General features: G+C 36.0%; 1 protein-coding gene across 4 annotated transcripts in view; it reads right to left on the bottom strand.

Moving 5' to 3' along the window:
- Positions 1 to 21,627, bottom strand: part of WDFY3 (WD repeat and FYVE domain containing 3) — a 262,639-nt gene that overhangs the window by 76,287 nt on the left and 164,725 nt on the right. For 3 of the 4 annotated variants that reach the window (XM_030847029.3, XM_030847033.3, XM_060299608.1), the window contains 10 exons: positions 20,677 to 20,829; positions 16,532 to 16,605; positions 16,287 to 16,448; positions 14,830 to 14,924; positions 11,727 to 11,847; positions 11,293 to 11,510; positions 6,872 to 7,107; positions 5,547 to 5,681; positions 2,925 to 3,104; positions 1,314 to 1,547 (listed from right to left, as the gene is read on the bottom strand). In XM_030847029.3, the coding sequence (XP_030702889.1) occupies positions 1,314 to 1,547; positions 2,925 to 3,104; positions 5,547 to 5,681; positions 6,872 to 7,107; positions 11,293 to 11,510; positions 11,727 to 11,847; positions 14,830 to 14,924; positions 16,287 to 16,448; positions 16,532 to 16,605; positions 20,677 to 20,829 (1,608 nt within the window). The remainder of the gene's footprint in view (positions 1 to 1,313; positions 1,548 to 2,924; positions 3,105 to 5,546; positions 5,682 to 6,871; positions 7,108 to 11,292; positions 11,511 to 11,726; positions 11,848 to 14,829; positions 14,925 to 16,286; positions 16,449 to 16,531; positions 16,606 to 20,676; positions 20,830 to 21,627) is intronic. The other variant, XM_060299607.2, reaches the window with a different exon arrangement.

The raw sequence follows: 21,627 nt of genomic DNA on the forward strand, positions 1-21,627 counted from the left end.
GCAGTTAGTCTTTTACACTGATTGAATCTTTCATAAAACATTATTTTCAGAGCTCTGGCATGTACTGCTTGACCCTATTTATATGAATTGGCCAAAAGAATGAATGTATAGGCAACTAATTATATATTAGATCCCCTTCAATGATCTTCTATTTTTTCTTGAGATTTTTCTAGGTGAACATTTGGTTTTCAGGGATGGTCAATTTCTAGAGCCAGCAGTGTGACCACTTTAGGGTTTGTTTTCTGATGCATCAGCTAGTTCTTATCACTTATCAGGAGAATTAGCAAGTGCAATGGACTAAATGTTTGTGTCCCCCCGCAAAATTCATAAATTAAGCCCTAACCCTCAATGTGATGATATTAGAGAGGTGGAGCTTTCTGGAGGTAATTAGGTTTAGATGAGGTCATGGGGAGTCCACATGAGGGGATTCATGCCCTTATAAGAAGAGGAATAACCACATGAGGTCTTTCTCTGCCATGTGAGAGCAAGGCAGCCATCTGCAAGCCAGGAAGAGGGCCCTCACCACAACCTGACCAAGCTGGCATCCTGACGTCAGACTTCTCAGTCTCCAGAACTGTGAGAAATGACTGTCTGCTACTGAAGCCACCCAGTCTATGGTATTTTGTTATAGGAGCCTGAGCTCAGATACCAAACAACCTACAAGTTTGCTGCCTTGGGGAAAATTCAGTAAGTGCATATTGAGCACCTATTATGTGCAATGCACCACACCTTAAGCCCCACAGGACACTAAAAGCAATAATACTGGAAGTGATAAATAAGAGGGACTGAAGTAGGAAGTTATAAGCTAAGGAGACAATGCTGCTGTAAATGACTAGGGAAGGAGCTGTAACACTAAGGTCCATGGGCCAAATTCAGCCTATAGTTGTTACTGTACATAAAGTTGTACTGGAACACGGCCACGCTCACTCATTTATGTATTGTCTGTGGCTGCTTTCTCATTAATGGCAGAGTGAAGTAGTTGTGAGAGACTGTACAGCCCACAAAGCTGAAAATATTTACTATTTGGCCCTTTACAGAAAACGTTTGTCAATTCCTGGTCTATCCAGGGTAAGGGTGATAAAGGACTAAATTAAGGACATACCAAGAGGAATAGAAAGAAGAGAAACAAATTGATAGGGTGTATATTAGCACATTTGTGATAAAAAATTCCCATAGCTCATGATATGTTCTGCCTTTACAACCCAAAAGAATTAGAAATCTGAAAGGTATGTGGCATAAAACTTGCTTGGTTATTAACGCTCTCATTATAAAAACAAATTGAAAGAGATGTAAATGCATTTCTTTGTCTTTACCTCCAACAAAAGATCAATTAGTGGAGTCTGCTTGCTGGCAGGGGTAAGACAGAGGTTGTCTATTATTAAGACCCGCATGAAGTCAAAAACGAACTTTTTAGCAGGGTGATTGGTCAGGTATGTCTTGACACCCACGTTGCAGTACTCTGATTGGCTTCTGTTCATCCCTGTGTCTGCTGCAAAGGCTTTAAACTCTTCTGCTGGAGATCCAACTTCATCATCAAGATCAGTCACCTAGTAAAATCAAGTGGAAATATATCCTAGTCACATTCGATTTCATTTGATATTTTTACTTCCACCAAATTGTAGCAGCAACAGTATTTTTGTTCAGTGTTTCCCTCCTATTAAGCTATTCAGTGCATTACATCGTTCACTTTGCTTTACTTGTTTTCTCTTTTCAGGGTGGTAATCGGGCACCATATGTCACGATTACTCAACACATGCTCTTTCTAATATTAAACTACTCACTGGCCACTAACCATATAACTGCTTTATGTTGAATTTTATCTCTATTGTGGATAACTTAACTTGAAATAAATGAAATAATAAAATGAGAATGACTATATTTGCTTATTTAAAACATACCTACTGAGAAGTCAAGTGTTATAGACTTTCAGATAAAGATCTGGCATAATGATTGCACCCAAGGGCTGACCCATTTTTGTAGGTTAAAAAAAAAAAAAAAAACCCAAATAAGTAAGCAATACAAAACTAGTACCAAGTTTGAGCCAACAGAAAAAGAAAGAAGGATTAGAAGACAGATTACAAGATGCCGACAAGGAAAATACATCGAAATATTACTAAAATCTTTTTTTACCAAAAATGTGGATTCTAAAATTACAAACAAGCCATGGTGTTAAGGTTATGTGCTATACTTGCTTTTTTCCTAAAAATCGCCATAATTTTAGAACGAGTATTTCACCATTATACATGAAGAAAAATTAGTATGAAGAAGATACCTTATTCCAGCCTCTTGAGTAAGTGGTAGAAGTAAGACAAAACATCATGAAATTCTGAAGTTCTATGGAAGAACAACTGTCTTTTGGGTTCATTTTAAAGGACAAAAGAAGTATTTATACTACGTATGATTACAGTCTAATAACTTTCTCTTTAGTGCAAAATATGAAAAATAACCATTGAACAAAATAGAAAAAGTTGAACAGAAGGGACAAACATACATGTCATTTCTTATAAAGACAATCAATCCTGTAATTAATTTGCAAAGACTAAATGCAGGAGATGCCTAATTCCTGAGATAAATGAAGTGGAAATAAATTTGGTCTGACTAGAGTTCTGTAACCTGATTTCACAACTATACAGCTATCATTAAATATAAGAAGAAATGGATCAACAACTGCATGAAGATGGAATTCACTAATGAGGGACTTACAAGAATATGGTAAATGAAAACAGGAAGTAGAATTCACTGTTATTTCAAGGGAAAGCAGAAGGAGCGTGTGGGGAGCCAGATACCAGATAGTGATGTAAGAGATGAAGCAGAAAGTTATGAAACTGTAACTTGGTGAGAAGCTTAAAAGATTGGCCAAAAAAATCTGCTAACCATTGGAGCAGACTAATTCCAGTTTTGATATTTTCCTCCCCCTTTCCTACCATCTCTGAGTAAGGGCGAATGTTGAAGGGGAAGACCGTGGCTGCTAATGCACACAGGAAGTCGGGGCTCATCCACATGGAGGCCAGGTCTGGGACATTGTGATACAAGTATCTAAAGAACTGCATCAGGGTCACAGGATATTCCCGGAGCCAAGATCCCTCTTCTTCTGACTGCCAAGGCTGTCATGGGGACAAGAGAGGAAACAACATGTTAGAAAAACTGACACTACTAAAAGTTACTCACTACTCTTCTAAAACCGGATAAATTGATGGTCCAGAACTCTTGTAAACTACACACAGGAGCAAACACACAGGCCAACAAATCTAGAAATAAGCTAAAACAAAGGTGATACCCCTAGAAACTGACAGGATATTTTTCTATTCATTTCAGTACTCACAGCTCAGTAACTAGAGTCAATGGTTTTGATTATTCATCGTTATCAACATGAGTATGGTTGGAGCCAGTAGTGGCTCTATTCCCATCAAAGTTGCCCCATCCTCCATCACGCCAGAGAGTTAGGATTAAGATAAAAATGGGGAAGTTGGGCTTCCCTGGTGGCGCAGTGGTTGAGAGTCCGCCTGCCGATGCAGGGGACACGGGTTCGTGCCCCGGTCCGGGAAGATCCCACATGCCGCGGAGCAGCTGGGCCTGTGAGCCATGGCCGCTGAGCCTGCGCGTCCGGAGCCTGTGCTCCGCAACGGGAGAGGCCACAACAGTGAGAGGCCCACGTACCGAAAAAAAAAAAAAAAAAAAATGAGGAAGTTACTTGACCTTTCTGAGCCTCCTACTGTCATATAAAAAATGAGAACAGTGCTCTTAACCATTATGCAACTGTGATATTGTGATTCATAATAAGAAATATATATTTAGTCTTTGTTCCATTTCAGGCACAGAGATCCTAAAACCCTTGGCATTTCCTAAGTGATAAAAGAGCCATAAATGTGTCTTTTTGTTAATCATAACAAGCTGCTTTCCACCACACTTGAGTTTATGTTGATGGGCTGTCTTGCCAGGGGAACCAACCATGGCACTAGAAGGCTGGAAGTTAACTGAACCTGTTCCCCACAGCCCCCAGGGACGAAGAGGGGCTGGAGACCAGGCTCAGTCACCAGTGACCAATGATTTAATTAATCATGCCTGTGTAATCAAGGTGCCATAAAAATAAAAAACATGGGGTTCAGAAAGCTTCTGGACTGATGAACACGTGGAGGTGCTGGGAGAGTAGCAGGACGGAGAGGGCATGGAGGCTCCGTGTCCCTTCCCACCTTGCCCTATGCACCTCTTCCAGCTGGTTGTTCCTGAGATACGTCCTTTTATAATAAACTGGTAATCTAGGAGGTAAAATGTTTTCCTCAGTCACGGGAACCTGAAATTTATAACTGGTGAGTCAGAAACACAGGTAACAACCTGGACTTGTGACTGGCATTTGAAGTGGGGCAGGGTTGGTGGGGGGGAGGGGTATCTTGTGAGACTGAGCCCTTAACCTGTGGTACCCGATGCTACCTCCCAGTAGATAGTGTCAGAACTGAATTGAACTGTTGAACACCCAGCTGGTGTGGTGAAACCTTCCACATACTTGGTGACCAGAAGTGTCAGAAGTAAAGTAGCGTTGTAGTAGAATATTGAATAAAGTAGACACATAGGAGTTGTTTTTCCTTAAAAGCCTTACAACAATAACAGTGATGATGATGATAAAAGAGTAACAAAAAAAGAATATATTTCAACAATGCTTATCTTCTGATACTTCCCCAGAGAGTGGCTTCTTTTTCAGCTTAGATTTTTATAATTGTTTATGAATAAAAACCAAAACAAGAATCCCAAAGCATTCTAAATTAACACATTTAATAGTAACGTTCTTTTCTTAGATGGCATAAGAATAGTTTTGACTAAAATCAGATTTATCAGGTACTTGTAATCCAAAGAGTCTGGTTAATAATTCCTCTTACAATGTGATCCTAAATCGTGTAAACAAATTAAATCATTATTCACGGTATTCCTGTAAGAAAGGTAGGAACATACATTTTGTCATTTACTCTTTCAATTTTTCATATCTAAGTTAGAAATAATTAGAATAGAAAACATAAAAACAAATACAAAATAAAACTTGCACTGATAACATTTTAAATCTCTAAATGAGAGTGATTTTAAAAATTCAAACAACATATTGCAATGACATTCAGTACAATATATATTCGTTATATACACTTATACATTGAAATATGTATTTTATAGCGCTAACAGCATCAGTTAACACTTATGAAGTGCTTACTCTACACCAGGCACTCTTGTAAGTGCTTTGTGTATATACTAACTCATACATCCTCACAAGAGTCCTAAGAGATAAATTCTATTATTACCAGCATTTTATACATAAGGAAACTGACGCACATGAGGTTAGTATGTCTGAAGTACCAGAGTAGGGATTCTGAACCTAGCTCCCGAGCTCAGGATCTTAACAACTGCATGGTCTTTCCTTACACTAAAGATAACAAAACACAGAGGCTGAGGTTCCAGAGACCACATAGTAAATAAAGAGTTATGACAGCAAAGGATTCTTCTATTTTAAAAAATATCACAGGCAGGAAGAACTACCGACAGGTATCAGTATCTCAGGAACTTACTGAATTCAGCATGCTGCGGAGCATCCCCAATAATAAAAAAGCAGCTTCTGTGCATACGTTATGGATAGAAGAGACCACAGTTCCACTGGAGGCAGGCACTCCAAAGATAAATGTCCAAATGGAATCTAAATCAAACTGCAGAGGTGAAAGTGAATAAAGATTAGCCGTTGCCAATTTTTTTCAGTAGAGACCCTCAAAAGTTCTAATATTCTAAAATTTCTTTGAAATTAATTAGTTTTTTCCAAAGTGAGCAATGACAAAGAGATAGAGACCTAGCACTCCTCCCTCTTATATTTTAAAACTCATTTTTACATTTACAAGGCAAAGTGAATATTATGTATCATCCCGTCTTAGATCTATGTTAAAAACATCATTTTCTTTTTTTTCCCTAAGGAAAACAAACAAAAATAAAATACTTGCTAATTAGCTAGGCGATGAAATTAAAGAACTGATGGTCTTAAGCAGGATCTTTTTAAAAAGCACATTGAACTTACTCTTTCCCCCACTCTCAGCAATGTTCTAATTCACTTTTAGGTTACATACAGATGAAGATTTGATGAAATAAAAATCAGTTTGAGGAGATTTATTCATAGTAGTTTTATATAACACTTTATGACTATGGTGTCATGCTTATTTTGAAAATTACATAACCAACCAAACTCTGCTAAGCATGAATCTGTACTGTGACTTAATGTATGGGTACAGACTCAGCGTTTTCATTTAAAAGGTTTTGTCAATGACTAGAGTTGATTTGAATAGCATTTTGGCATTATTATGGAAGTATAACTGAGTTTAAAACTAAATTCCTATGTCTTTGCAGTGCCACAAACATGAACTATATAGAAATATCCATGACAGTCTCAGATTAGAAATCAGGTAAAGCCTTACTGTTTTCCTAACGTGGACATTATCTATCATTGAGAATTTAAAAACATTTTTCTAATCAGACTTGTACTAAGAATCCTTTCATACCCACCCAATTTATGGTATGTACACTACTCCATTTTTAATTCTACAGAAATTATATTTCTAGATAAAATCATGTTACTCAAAAGAATTCTTTTGATCACCATTAAAATATCATCCAAAGTCTTCACGCATATATAATCATATAGAGTAACCATAAAGAGAAAAAGACCAAATAGGTACAAAGGACTTCTTTTTGGGAAAATTGTCTATGGTACTTTCCGATTTTTATGTTCCAAATCAAATCCCAAACGTGAGAAAGGGATGGAACCAGTTGATTTTAGTGTGATTAACCCATCACCCTGCGGTGACTTTCTAACAAATGTAATTACACTTACACCCTACTAGATAATTCCTACCTGGCAACCCTGCTTACATCGGCTGCTGATGACAGGCACACTGACCTGCAGGTTCTCAGGCAGCTCACTAACTGGCTGCTGCAGAAACAATGCCATGAGGAGAAAATAGAGGGCAGGGACATTAGTGTGTTTAGGAAGGAATGACTGAAGAACTGGAAAACCAGGAAAATGACAAGCATCCCGGTTAATCTCCCTGACAGTCGATCTCCCACCAGCACTCCTGCCCACGTTGAATCCTAAGAGAAGAGGAAACAACGATAAGGACAAAATTAATAATCGATTACCATGCTACATTAACAAAGAAAGGAGTAATTCAGCATATGTGACATTTCCATCCAGAACATTCACATTAATATAAGTAATTAACTATTCAACTGTTGAATTAATCTTTCAGTCAAAAGTTTTACTTTACTATCTCTTTGACTTTGGCAAGCCTGTCTATTAGGATACATGTCTCAAAACACAGCTGAGGCAGTCAGATACAAGAGGTAGTATAAATTCTACTCATTAAAAGAATGACCTCCAAAGAGCTCTAACATTTCCCTAAGAAGAAAGTAATATTCAAAACAGCCAGAATTTAAGATGCTACAAAAAAATGTAACTTAAAAATATAGTTAATATATTTCATTTGTCCTGAAAATCATGATAAACTAATTACCTTAAATGATCTATGAATCAAGAGACAAGACAAAATGAATATGCAAAATAATCTTTCCTCACAACATGACCTGTAACTCTGCTGGAAAGCTGTCTGGCAGTGGGATAGCAAGTCTGAACCCACTGTCACTGTGGTTATCTGAACATCCAAAATCTGTTCTAGAACCACAGCTCTACCAGGAGATGATCACTGCTTATTAATGTGGCTTACAGCACCAGCCTTTCTATCAATCCTGTTTCCTCCTTTATATAACTAACTAACTAACTTTGGGAAACAACTCAAACATCTAGTTGTTTTTGTTTTTTTTTGCGGTACGCAGGCCTCTCCCATTGCTGAGCACAGGCTCCGGACGCGCAGGCTTAGAGGCCATGGCTCACAGGCCCAGCTGCTCTGCGGCATGTGGGATGTGGGATCTTCCTGGACCGGGGCACGAACCTGTGTCCCCTGCATCGGCAGGCGGACTCTCAACCGGTGCGCCACCAGGGAAGCCCTCAAACATCTAGTTCTTTTGCCACCCCAAACCTAGTACAGTGCTCAGTACAGAAGAAATGTTGGCTAGAGATTCAATGGAAAACTTCTGCAAACAGCAAGATGAAAGATTGACTTTTACTCTGAAACAATTTTTATTTCAAATGAATATTCACATTTTTTTCCAAGTTCTTTTTTCTATGATGAAGTAAGCACATACTTGTTACTACTTAAAATAATGAAAGAGAAATTTGTATCTAGGTGGCTTTTTAAACAGTTCATCCAAATCAATTGCTCAGTGTGATATGAATTAATCTTCTAAAGCATGCTCTTCTAATTAACAAAAAATTGGACAGCAAATTACCAACCTCTTTCATGTATCATCTCATTTCTTAGACAATGGGCATGTAAGAAACTGCTATTATCCTTTTTATAATGTAGAAAATATGCGATTTGTTCTAAGTCATAAAGTTAATGAGTGGTGGCACCAGGACTTGAAGCCTGTAAAGCTAAACTGTCTCCGTTGGCCTTCTCAATGACATTGTCACATTTCTGAAAAACTGGCTGCATTAGGATGCTGGGTGATTTTTGTTTGTAGTAAATTCTAAATGAAATCATGAATATAAAAAAGTCTGAGCCTTAAGAAATCAAAAAACATAAAGTGGTATTTTATACATTAAGTAGGAAAAGAAATTTTGATCAAATTATATGTTCTAAATGAAAACCAATACTAGCATTAATTTTCCTTTCCAAATTTTCACACTCTATTTCCACCCCATAATTGATATTAAAGAATATCTAATATGTTATTAGCAATTAAGCATTCATTTAGATTCAAGTTACAGCTACATGGAAGGTATTTTTATAAAGAAAAATCTGACAAAAAACTAAGAAATATGAATAAAATATTCAAAAACTTTAGGTTGTTCATCATATCAAAGAGAAACAGAATCAAATGAGATGATATATCTATATATATGTAGATATAGATATACATCCGTATATATACACAAGTATGTATGTATCAGATATTCAGGGAAAGTTATATTAAATTTAATCAAATTTAAATTAAACTTAAATACCTAGATTTCTCTTTTAGAACCAAAGCAGCATATGCAATATACAAGCAGGTATCAATGAAGCACAAATAAATTCTAAGACATGAAGTCAGGTAGGTCAGATAAGTTAAAAGCACCTTTTCCTGATATTACTGAAGTGATGTAGGACAGAAAAAAGGACAGAACTGACTGTCAGAAGACAGATACTCAGACATATTACTGTCTGACACAGGAAGCTTATGTATTTAACAGTATTATTTTCCTAATTAGAGAGAAATTAATTCTTAATGTATACTCATTAGGTTTATTTCCTATAATATATAACTTATATACCATAAAGTACATACACCCGTATCTGGAATCCTGAAGGCAAGTGAGATGACATATGTTAAATAATTTTGCAAACTGCAAAGTCCTAGGTGAAACTTAGGTATTATTTTGGCCTTCAGTGAGAAGCAGTGCTGTCAATTAGCATTTAAAACTCTTACATTCTCTGAACTCACACTGAATTGTGCCTTTCACTCTTTATTCTCTTAGTAGCTACTAGCTACTATTAAGGTCAAAAAGCTAAATTTCTTGCTACGAAACTGTTTATGACACTTGTTGGCTATATCTTTCTCCCAGAGTCAATGCAAAACAGCAATCTATTTTTCAGATCATAAAGTCTCTATAATGATAATAATTTAAAATGCATTTTTTTTTTTTTTTTTTTTTGCGGTACGCGGGCCTCTCACTGTTGTGGCCTCTCCCGTTGCAGAGCACAGGCTCCGGATGCGCAGGCTCAGCGGCCATGGCTCACAGGTCCAGCCGCTCCGCGGCATGTGGGATCTTCCCGGACCGGGGCACGAACTCGTGTCCCCTGCATTGGCAGGCAGACAGACTCTCAACCACTGTGCCACCAGGGAAGCCCTAAAATGCATATTTTAAAGCAGACAATTTTCTTGAGAAATCATTTCACAGTGAATTTCTTTCTTCATCACAAAGTTCCTTGAGACGTTTTTCACATGTGAAATAACAATAAAATAATCCTATGGTGTAAGCTCTATCTTCCTACCATTTGCTTTAACATTTGACAAAGTAGTGCAGGTTGCACCTAGGTATTGATACTTGAACATTTTTTTTTAACAGATAAATTACATATTAAATTCTGATACCTAATTTTTCCACCTGACAGGGTAAATAGTTATTCTTAATGCTTATTGCAGAATACAATTATATATGATTTTAAACTGTAATGTTATAAAGACAAATATATTTTTTAAATACTTTAAGAACTGAATGACTATAATTTTCAATAAAAACATTATCTTAAATATATATTTTCCAAAATAAGATCATTAATATGAACAGAAATATATACCAGTTCAAATAAATCTAACACAGGAAACTGTAATTTTCTAATATTGTTTAAATGCTCAGTTCCGTGTTGAAAACAGCATAGAACCAGTAAGCAGAGAATAAGGAGCTTTGGCTGAAACTTCAATGAGCTTAAATATTTGTGTGGCAATATAACATAACTATTAAAAGCATGGGTTTTGGATTGAGCGACCTGGATTCAGATTTTTTTTTTGAGGTACACGGGCCTCTCACTGTTGTGGCCTCTCCTGTTGCGGAGCACAGGCTCCGGACGCGCAGGCTCAGCGGCCATGGCTCATGGGCCCAGCTGCTCCGGAGCATGTGGGATCTTCCCGGACCGGGGAACGAACCCGTGTCCCCTGCATCGGCAGGCGGACTCTCAATCACTGCGCCACCAGGGAAGCCCTGGATTCAGATTTTGACACTTCTTACCTGACAAGTGACTTCACCCCTATGCCTTGACTCTCTCATCTGTAAAATGTGTATTTATATATCATAGTGTTACTGTGAAAATGAAATAAGTTATTGTGAAACTGAAAAGTGTTTGTAACTGGTACAGAATAGATGCTCAAAATATTATTATTAGTTCAGTTCTGATAATTTGCAAATTATTTATAGATCAGAAAGAGGACTATACAACAAAAAGAAATCATAAGAAATTTACTTGAGTTTTCACATCTTAATATCCTGTCTCTGACTTCAGTTTGATTTGCAATTAAAAAAGCCAAATTTGAAACTTTTTATTCTTTTTACTCTATCATTAATCAAAATTCATGACTCAATGGTTGTTAGACAAACTGAAGAGTATAAGCTTATATAAGATTTAAAAACAAAACACAAAACAGCTTATTTCAAAGCAGCCGACTGTAAAAGTCCCATACCTAATACAGTCCCGATCTTATTGGTTAAGACGGAATCTGTCTGTTCCAGCCACCCTCCACCACTGAGTCCTTCCTTGAACTTGATGAGAATAGACTGATTACTCAGTAGGACGACAAGAATCCTCATGGCTGCCGTAACTGTGGTGGAATGCAAGTGTTCTTCCATAAACATCATAATCCAGTCAAAACCCAGCGTCCTGACCAGCTCTTCGCAAGCTCTATTCAAAGATAGATGGATTAAACAAACAAACATTAATTTAAAGGATTATGATTTCAAATTAAAAAAAATAAGACTAGTTTCATTCTTGAGATACAATAAATTTCAGGGTTTAAAAAAAATCTATTAATAGTCAGTGGCAAATCTTTCTTTTGTCTACCATGAATTAACTAGTAGTAGCAACTATTACCATCAATGCTCAAAAGATTTGACTTACTGCAAATTAATGCTTGTCTTTTCTTTAGATGTGTAAACCAGTTTTAGTAAGATATCTAGAAGTCTGTTCCTCAAAAGTATAAGATTGGCAGATACAAGACCTCCAAACTCTTCTTCAGTTCCTACAATGAAAATAAATACATTAAATTGCCCTAGCTGATAAACTAGGATAAAATATCCAACACTGTTCTAGGAAATCTCACTGAAACACACCTTTCAGAAAACATTTTCTCTAGGAGTACTTTCCACTCAAGTGAACAAGAAAAAGGGTCCAACATTTCTCTTTAGAATCCTGAAAACTGTTCATTTACTTATGAAATTATCTAAACAAGTGATAATAAAGACTGTGAACCCTTTTTTATATCAATATTCCCTTCTCCTACCAACAGGGGTAAAGTAATCAAATGAGGATCACACGAACAAAAATAACAATGCAAACCCTTAATTTCTAGTCTTTTTGAAGGACTTAAATGGTTAAAATTTCCAGATTTAAAAATGAAAAGAGGAAGCATAAATTATTCAATAATTATAATACATAAAGTAAAGTGAGAATTAAATAGCACAGACAAGAGGGAAAGGCACACAAATGCACAGGAGAACTTGGGGAAGAAAGGAAGGAAGACATAAAGCTTACGGTTCTCAATGGATAGTACTGGAAGCACAAGGGACTGGGATCAATGGCCTAGTGTTGCAGGCCCAGCTCTGCCACTAAGAGCTCGGGGTTAGTAAGTCACAATCCACATGCTTTCTTTCCTTTATTCTATAATTGAAGCTCAGGCTAAAGTTTAATGACCATGGTTATATGCTTTTACTTGTTTGGGCAAGGGACTATTTTTACTTTTAAATAGTATCTTTTAAAATGCTAACTTAGTGCCTTAATCATTGAGAAGGGTGCTTTAAGCTTACCAAGGGGAACTCAAGATTCCCTCCCAGGCTAACAGGCATAGGACTGGTAATTTACAAATTGCCTTGTGACAAATGGAATGGACAACCTAAATTGACAAATGAATTACTTCCTTTCAATAAAATGACAATCCACATAGAAATTAAGAATTCTCCTTAGTTTTTATGCCTATTTTTTTCACTGTCAGTTATGTCCCGCTAATTTTCAAATACAGTTTAAAACAATTAACTCTGAAAGAAATTTCCAGGTTAACTTCTTTCCATTCGAACTGATGCTTTACTCCACATTGCACTGTGCTTTCATGCAATTTATTTTATTTTGCATTAATTATTACATCACCGTTCACCATTATTCAAGCCATTTTTTTGGCAGGTGTATCCTGAATACTATGTAAGCTACATGAAAGAAAAAATTATGGTTTTAATTTTTTGGAACATCCTGTTATACTTAAGACGGTCCAGTCCACACAATTAAACAATCAAGGTCATATACTAACAAGACCAGCAATATGCTCCTGACTTTCTCTATTCTTTCAAATGGCAATAAATTGATGAGGAGACTAGTCTAATCAACTTGGCAGATCAAGAGAAAATTTTCCTAATTTATACATCCCTGCTACTGTGCTCTTGTCAAAAAAAGTTTACAGCACTAGTTGTAGTTATTGAATTCAATGGCCAGCAAGAAATATGGAGACTAGAGAAATATTTTTCCCATATCTTTTTTTTTATACTTGAAATAAACATGTTATACAGTTCCAAAGATTTTAAAAGGACTTTCCTTTTTTTTTTGGCCGCATGGCACAGCATGTAGGATCTTAGTTCCCTGACCAGGGATCGAACCCGATCCCCCTGCAGTGGAAGTGTGGAGTGTTAACCACTGGACTGCTAGGAAAGTCCCAGGACTTCCCTTTTTAATTCCTATTTACTTGGCTTATATTAATTCAGAACTTAGAAATAATCTTTGTATAAGGTAGAATAGTGCAGTGGTTTAGAATGTTAGTATTCAGGATGGCTTAGAATGTTGGACTACCTGAGTTCAAATGCAGTAGTATGATCTCAGGTAAGTTTCTCTTAAACCTTCTGGGCCTCAGTGTCCTCACTTTTTGTAAAACTGTGATAACAACAGTACCAATTTCATAGGACTGTTATAAGATTATATAGAGCACTTAACAGTGCCTGGCAAATATTAAGCACTAAATAAGTGTTATCCATTGATTTGATCTATATGCTTCTCACCCACTGCTAATTTGCTTCACCAAAGAAATATCAACATTCTTCCAAATGGTAGGAAGAAGTGGTTACTGGCCTTATATTCTGCTCTATGATTAGTAGAAGTCAGCCTCTCAAATCTCTGTTTCACCTTTGAAAAACATAATTACACCACTTTCTCGTCTTATTCATGAAGCACCAGAGAGGCTGTGCACTGATTGATATAGCCAACGTGGAAGAGAACTCCCAGATGGATAGGGTCATAAGAGTTTTAAAGGAAATCATTTATGTGACATAATTTGGGAATAATGTAACAGGATAATAATGTAAATAATGCTGAACAAATATAAAATATTGTGAATTTAATTACAGGTTAATCTAAAGGTCCTTTTGATGTTTTCCAAGCAAATCTCCTGCTCTAGAATACACAACTGGAAAAATACATTCTAACAAGAGAAAAATATGCTTCAAGGGAGGAAAGTTTTTTTTTCAAAAAAAAAAGTGGTTGTCATGGGCCCAGGAACTACAACTTAAGAAAATTTTATTCTACACTTACATAAAGTGAGTCTAGTAAAATGTTCTTTCCCTCAATGACTATTAAATATTTAACAGGGAAATAAAAATAACCGCAATATAGATACAATTCACTTTAGCAAGAATCGATGTTTCTGAAGAGTTTTACATAAATTAAAAAAAAATGTTCAAAAATTAACTGGAAGAGTTTATTATTTAAAGGAACATTGCTATAAATCCTGTAAAAATAAGAAAGATTTTATTTTTAAAGTAAATTCACACCCTATTCAATTTGTAGGTAATTCTGTACTTCTGCATATTGTAGAGCCTTGGTCTAAGACAAATACATCTGTGAAAGACCAAAAAAAGTAATGTAAGGAGAAAAGTAATATAACAGTGTCACATATAATTCAGGTCTAACTTGTGTCAGAAGAAAACAGGGTATAGTAATTAGGTTCCAAGCTCCAGAACTGACTCACCAGTGTCAGGCTTCTCTTCATGGTTTATTTCCATAACTACAAATTTCTCACAAACTGCGAAGGTTGGTAAAGTAGAAGAAATAAACTGGCCAAACCTTTAAATACAAGAAAAAAGAGGTTATAGATTTTATTTTTTCTCTCTCCGAAACAAACAATACTAAGAAACAAAAAGCAAAGAAATGGAAACCAAAATAGTACTTCTTATTTTAACTAATCTTTTACAGACCTCACATGATTGTATTTCATTTGCTTCCCCTCGAACTGTTGCAATTAACATTATATGTTATAATGTTTTAAAATACGTATAGGGAAAAATACACTTCATCAGAAATATGAGTCCTTTAATGCACTAATCTAAATTTCAAAAACCAAATGGTATGATCCAAATTAAAATGTCCTAACATTATCTATATGGATCTACTGTAGCCTAGTAGTCAAGTACTTGGGTTTTGGAAACACAGGTAAGATCAAAATCCTAGCTCTATCAGTTTTTAATCGTGTTACTTGGGGCAAGTAGCTTAACCTCTCTGGGCTTTAATTTCTTAATTTGTAATGCAGAGAAAAATAAAAGCCTTGATAGGTTTCAGTGATAATTTCAGCAAAGTGATCATCATAACACCAGGATAAGACCTAAATAAATATTGTTAATAATAATGACAAGCTCCAAAATAATTTTTAAACTCCAGTTTTAAATCTGTCACCAAGTTAAAAAAAAATGCTTTCAAGATAACTGTATATAAAATGAGTGATTTATGTGCTACATCAATTAGAGATTAGTTTACTGGGAATACTCTAGCAATAATGTGTGATTTCACCTGTAATACCTGAGCAATTACATGACAAGCAGTGATTAAGTCTAATTTAAGCAGTTATCTACTTGGAAAATATCTTAGGTAGTTTTTTTCCTTCCATTTTCAGTCAAGATGAGAATTATCATGTGCCTATTAGAACAGTTCTACATACACTCCATAAATATGTCTTAAGCCATATTTCACACTGGCAGCAAAATAATACTCATATAAAAGGTCTGAATATACAACAATAAAATACCACCATCAGTTTGGGTGATAGAGAACAAATACAAAAGACATGGCATGTCCACTTTGGGTGTACGTGCATGTGTATATGTGCTTCTGCACGTGCATTTGAGAAGTAGCAAGGCTTGGGGAAGAGGGCTGTGGACCAAGAATTCCTACACTGAACGTTTTTATGTCCAGGACAATCAGCCTCACTGGGCTAATTTTAACAACTTTTCTCACCAGAATTCTATTATTCGCTAGTGACAACAACTGGCTTTGCAAGATACATTCATGTTTTCCACGCCTTACAAATATCTTGAATAGTATTACTTTTACACGTGTTACCTAGGCATAGGAACCAATTATGTTCATCTCAATCATCTTAACCTCGTTGGTACTTTTAGTTAACAAACAAACAAATACAGAAGTTTTCACTACCTGAGCAGATCATTGCTGTTGGGAAAACCTTGCAGTAAGAAGCTCAGCACATTACTAATAGCAGCAATTGTAGGCTGGGATAAAGACATATCTCGAAGAGTCAGTAGTAGCTTTGGGATTAGCTGGAATTCCCTCATTAACTTGGCATTCTTTGAAGCTTCACTATAAGAGAAGGAAGATTTTATACACTGTACTAGTATCTCTTCTATAACTGAACAGCTAACAATTTAGGTATCAACTAATACCTGGACTCTGTGAGCAATTCAATGAAGTGTTCAAATAAGGAAAGATGAAGTTCATACGGTGCATGGAGCCAGACCTATAATAAAATAAAGACCAGTGGTATATTTAGGGTTAAAAATACCCCAAGTTCCAATCCAATAAGCGCAAATGCAGCACATATAACTTATTTCACTTAATTAATTGAATATAACCACTTCATTAGTTTTTATTTATTGTAGCCCTTTAAAACTGCCTGTATATAGGACTTCTGGTTCTGTTCATAAAGAGATAATTGCTGTGGAAATTACCCTCCTAGAGTAAACAACTAGAAAGGCAAGATCTATAGAAAATCTCTCTGGGATCAATGACTGAATACTATTAGTGAATACTGAATACAATATACTGAATAGAATGAATACGGAATACAAAAACTGAATGACAGGAATCTTGTGTGGGTCCAAAACTGGAAATAACCACTGCAAACTGGCACAGCAAACAATTCCTAAAACTCACAAAGGGCTGAAACTACTTTGCACTCCCACCAACCAGTATAGAGACTTCAAAATACATGGGAAGGTTGGGTAGAGGTCTCAGAAGTGTAATACCTTAGTAGGGGGGCTAAATTACCACTAAAGATTAATCAAAGTCCACCCTAACAAAGCTTAAAAGCATGCCTCAAAAGAATCAAGATAACTGCAATACTAGAGCAAAGTTTAATACTCTTTAAAATAATAAAACAAAATTTAGCATTCAACAATGTAAAATTCAGCATCCAATCAAGTTCCCAAGAATGCAAAAAAAAAAAGGGAAAATATGAGCCATAAGTAGGAGAAAAAACCCAATCATTATAAATAGGCCCAGAAATGACAGAGATGATAGAATTATTGAGATCTTTAAAAAGCTATTAAATATGCTCCATAAGCTAAAGAATGTAACAAAAAATATGAAAATGATGAGGAGAGATATAGAAGATAACCAAGATCCAAAATGAACTTCTACAGATGAGAAATAAAATATTCAAAATGAAAAACAGGGGCTTCCCTGGTGGCGCAGTGGTTGAGAGTCCGCCTGCTGATGCAGGGGACACGGGTTCGTGACCCGGTCTGGGAAGATCCCACATGCCGCGGAGCGGCTAGGCCCATGAGCCATGGCCGCTGAGCCTGCGCGTCTGGAGCCTGTGCTCCGCAACGGGAGAGGCCACAACAGTGAGAGGCCCGCGTACCGTTAAAAAAACAAACAAACAAACAAAAGAAAAACATACTGGATGGGACTAACAGAGGATTAGACACTGCAGGAAAAATGTTCGGTAAACTTAAAGACATAACAACAGAAACTATTCAAAATGAAGCATGAGAAAAAAATACTGAAAATAAATGACTAGACAGAGTATTAGTGACTTGTGGGACAACAGTCAGGAACCTAAGATACATGTTAACTGCAGTCCAAAAAAGGTGTGTGTGAGTGGTGGCGCTGGAGGGGTGCGGGTGTCGACCAGGGAAAACAGCTGAAGAAATGATGGCTAAAAAATTTCCCATTTGATAAAAATGAGAAACTCACCAACTTAAAAAAGTCAACAAAGCCCAGGCAGAAGAAACATAAAGACAAGGGAATAACTGACAATTTTAAAGTATGAAAAGAATAAAAATCATCAACTAGAATTCTATTCTATGCAAAAATATCCTTCAAAAAAGAAGGAAAAATACTTATTCAGATGGGACAATTTATCACCAGTAAACATGCACTACAAGAAATGTTACAGCAAGTTTTTCAGGCAGACATATCATTCCATTACAAGATGGAAGTCTGGATCTACACAAAGGAATAAAAAATGCCATAAATACTGTTTGCTGCATATACTATGTGGGCAACTATAAAAATTTTTTAATGCCTTTAAAAGATAATCGACTATTTAAAGCAAAAATAATACAAATATTCTGGGGATTATAAACATATAGAAGTAAAATGTATGACAACAATGGCACAAAGGACAGGAAGGGAGAAATGGAAGGGTACCATCGCAAGGTTTTTACACTATAGGTGAAGTGGTATAATGTACTTTGAAGACAGACTGAATTGTTACACATGTATATTGCAAATTCTAGAACAACCATTAAAAAAGAAAATGCTTGGATGCTATTACAATTATTTTACTTATATTGTCAAAGAGCTGTTCTAAAAATAGGGTAAATTAAGTATTTATTGACCACTACAGTTTGGGGTTATTAGGAATGCCATATGAAGCCACAAAGGGAGCAGAGTACTATAAAATGAAGCCAAAATTTGTCAAGCAACTAAATTTCTGATGTTTATATACTGAATTTCAGTCAGAAATCTGAAACTAAAGATAATGTGTCAATTACCACATGTATACAAAGCTAGGCTTATTAAGTAGGTCCCTTAGTACTCTCATAATCCTCTCTGCATACCTTTACCTTTGTGCTTTCACAAAATTTTTATTGTCTATTTGCTTTTCTCTTCTAATGCACTAAATGCCTTGAGGCATGGACTCTACCTTTTATTTTCACATCCTTAGCACCTAATACAGTGCTTGGCTCAAACATATTCAGTAATTATTTTCTAACAGAATGAGAGGTCTGTGTATCAGAACTTTGCATATCAGGCTGAGAAATGTGTATTTTATTGTGTAGGAAAGAAAAAGCACTGCAAGTTTTTTAATAAGTTATATGATTATATCTCAGAAAGAATGAGGTTAAAAAAATATAAGGTAGATTGAGGAAAGGGAGAAAGAACTGATCATTATTTTAGTAAGAATAGAATTGATTAGGGCTTGGATTAGGATGTAGCAGGAGAAAGAGAAAACACAGACTACATGAAATGTGGAAGCAGAATCTATATGACTTAATATGGGCTGTTTATAAACAGTGAGGAAGGAGGAAGCTGATTTTTCAACTTCAAGCCTCAGTGAATGGGGGAATGGTGGTGCTATTAATAGAAACAGAAGTTAAAAGGAAGCTCTAACTTGGGGAAGGATGTTAAGTTCGGCGTAGGTGTTGCTGGGATATAAAAATGGAAATGTTGAGGAAGAAGTTAGAAATAAGCCTGGAGTTCAGATATCAAGCTAAAGATTTAGGTTTGTGAGTCACCTCTGTAGAAATGAGGCTGTGGGACTGGGTGAGAATCTAAAGGAAAGAAAACAACAAATAAAGGGAAGGATAAAGCAGCAAAGGTGGACACTTTTATACAAAGTAATGAAAAGTCTATAACCAGAAAATTATGGGGAAAGTAGTGAGCAAGATATATGAACCAGGAGAGTGATGCCTAAAAGCTAGTGAAAGAACTAGGAGATGCAAGAAGAGGGAAATGGACTGCATCAGATGCTGCTGAGAGCTAGGGGTACTGAGAACTGAGTAGATGCCATGGATTTTTATTTAGAAGAGGGCTGCTAATAAGCTTTCAAATAAAGTTTCAGAAAAGCAATTCGGGCACATAGTCTGTTTATTGGAGATTTAAAATAACTGACAAGATCGAGCTTATAAGAGTTACAAAGAAGAAGAGTGAGGGCCAGACATCACAGCAAACACCAAGTGCTAGGCACCATTCTGGGTGGTAGGGATACAAAGATGAAGATAGACATGATCTCTGCATTCATAAAGCCTTCAGCCTCACAGGGGGAGATTTTATACAGTGATGAGTATGCAAAGTGCTGTGAACAAGAAATGAAATGGAGAAAGGATATGCAAGATTAAGTGATGCCTTGAGAGGACAGAGTGGAAGCTGTTATGGTAATAAGACAGTAGAAATAAAAATTTTGCTATTTTGGCGAAAAGAATATTTTCCTATACAGCTACTAGTAACCAAAATTTCAGATCTAGCTCCTATTTATTGAGGAAAAGTTACTATCAAAATTTTTTGGTGAAAATATGTTTGCCTCTACTGTAATGCCAGTGGCAACAGCAAACTGGCTATAGTTAGGCATATGCATTGCACCATTTCACTTCTATACTACTTGTAAAATGGAATATCTTTGGGAAGAAAGAACCCAATCACTACCTTACTTTGTATATTTTACATTAACATGAGCATCATAAAATTTTAGAACATAAACACATCTTAGAGACAAAACTGTTCAATAGTTAACTCTATCAATATACAGAATAAGAAATCAGTTCCTTGATTATATATTACCAGTTAGCGTTTATATACATACTTCAAAATCACAAAGTAGATCCTGGAAAGCAGTTGAATTTGGAATAATGGAGGTCTCGTGTCCACTGTCAACAGTTCCCACCAAGGAAAAAGTTAGATGGAGAATGTGGCTGTTAAGAAGGGAACGTTTCTTCTTAAGCAGCATTGCCAGCAACTAAAAGAAAGCAACACCAAATGCCTGTCGGTCAATCATCATATACACATATACGCACACACACATACACACACACAAACACACATTGGAGAACACTAAGTAAAGCAATTCCTGAGACTTCTATGCTGGTTTCTAAATTTTTACTATGACAACGCAACATCAGAGAAAATCTGAAAAGCAGGGTAATCCCATCATCCTCTTATTAAAATATCCACTTTTACATAAACTATTCACACAGAAATATTTAAATTGTTGCCAACATGTGTATACAATTTTTTACTCTTGTTCTCTGCATAACCTTTTATCCAAAGGATTTTTTTTCTTTTGCAACCTAGTTTCCATAATTATAATTTTGAAAGGTTGAATGATATGTGAGATGGTTATAGTATTATTAGTCATTCTCATACTACTGGAACGTTTAGATTATTCCTATTTTTTCATGATAAACAATGCTGCAATTATCATTTTGAAAGTTTTGCAAAACAAAACATCAAATTAAAAAAAAAACAACATCAAATTAGGTAATTAAATCTACAGAAAACACTACAGTAAACAGCTTATCTACTACCAGTGAACTACTGGCTAAAGTTAAGAGAAGAAGGCATTTGTACTTTATCTACACTAGAGGAATTTAATCTTGCTCCAAATACTTGTTCCTCTTCTTATAAGTAACTTTCTGCCTAAACCTAGTAGAGATTGTAAATACATGAACACAACATATTTTTTAATCCCACATGCGTTTTCAGGACTAGTAATGGCACACAGTGGCTCTCACATGCCCTAGGTAAGTAAGGGGGC

Source organism: Globicephala melas, chromosome 5, assembly GCF_963455315.2.
Source record: "Globicephala melas chromosome 5, mGloMel1.2, whole genome shotgun sequence".
Taxonomy (NCBI): domain Eukaryota; kingdom Metazoa; phylum Chordata; class Mammalia; order Artiodactyla; family Delphinidae; genus Globicephala; species Globicephala melas.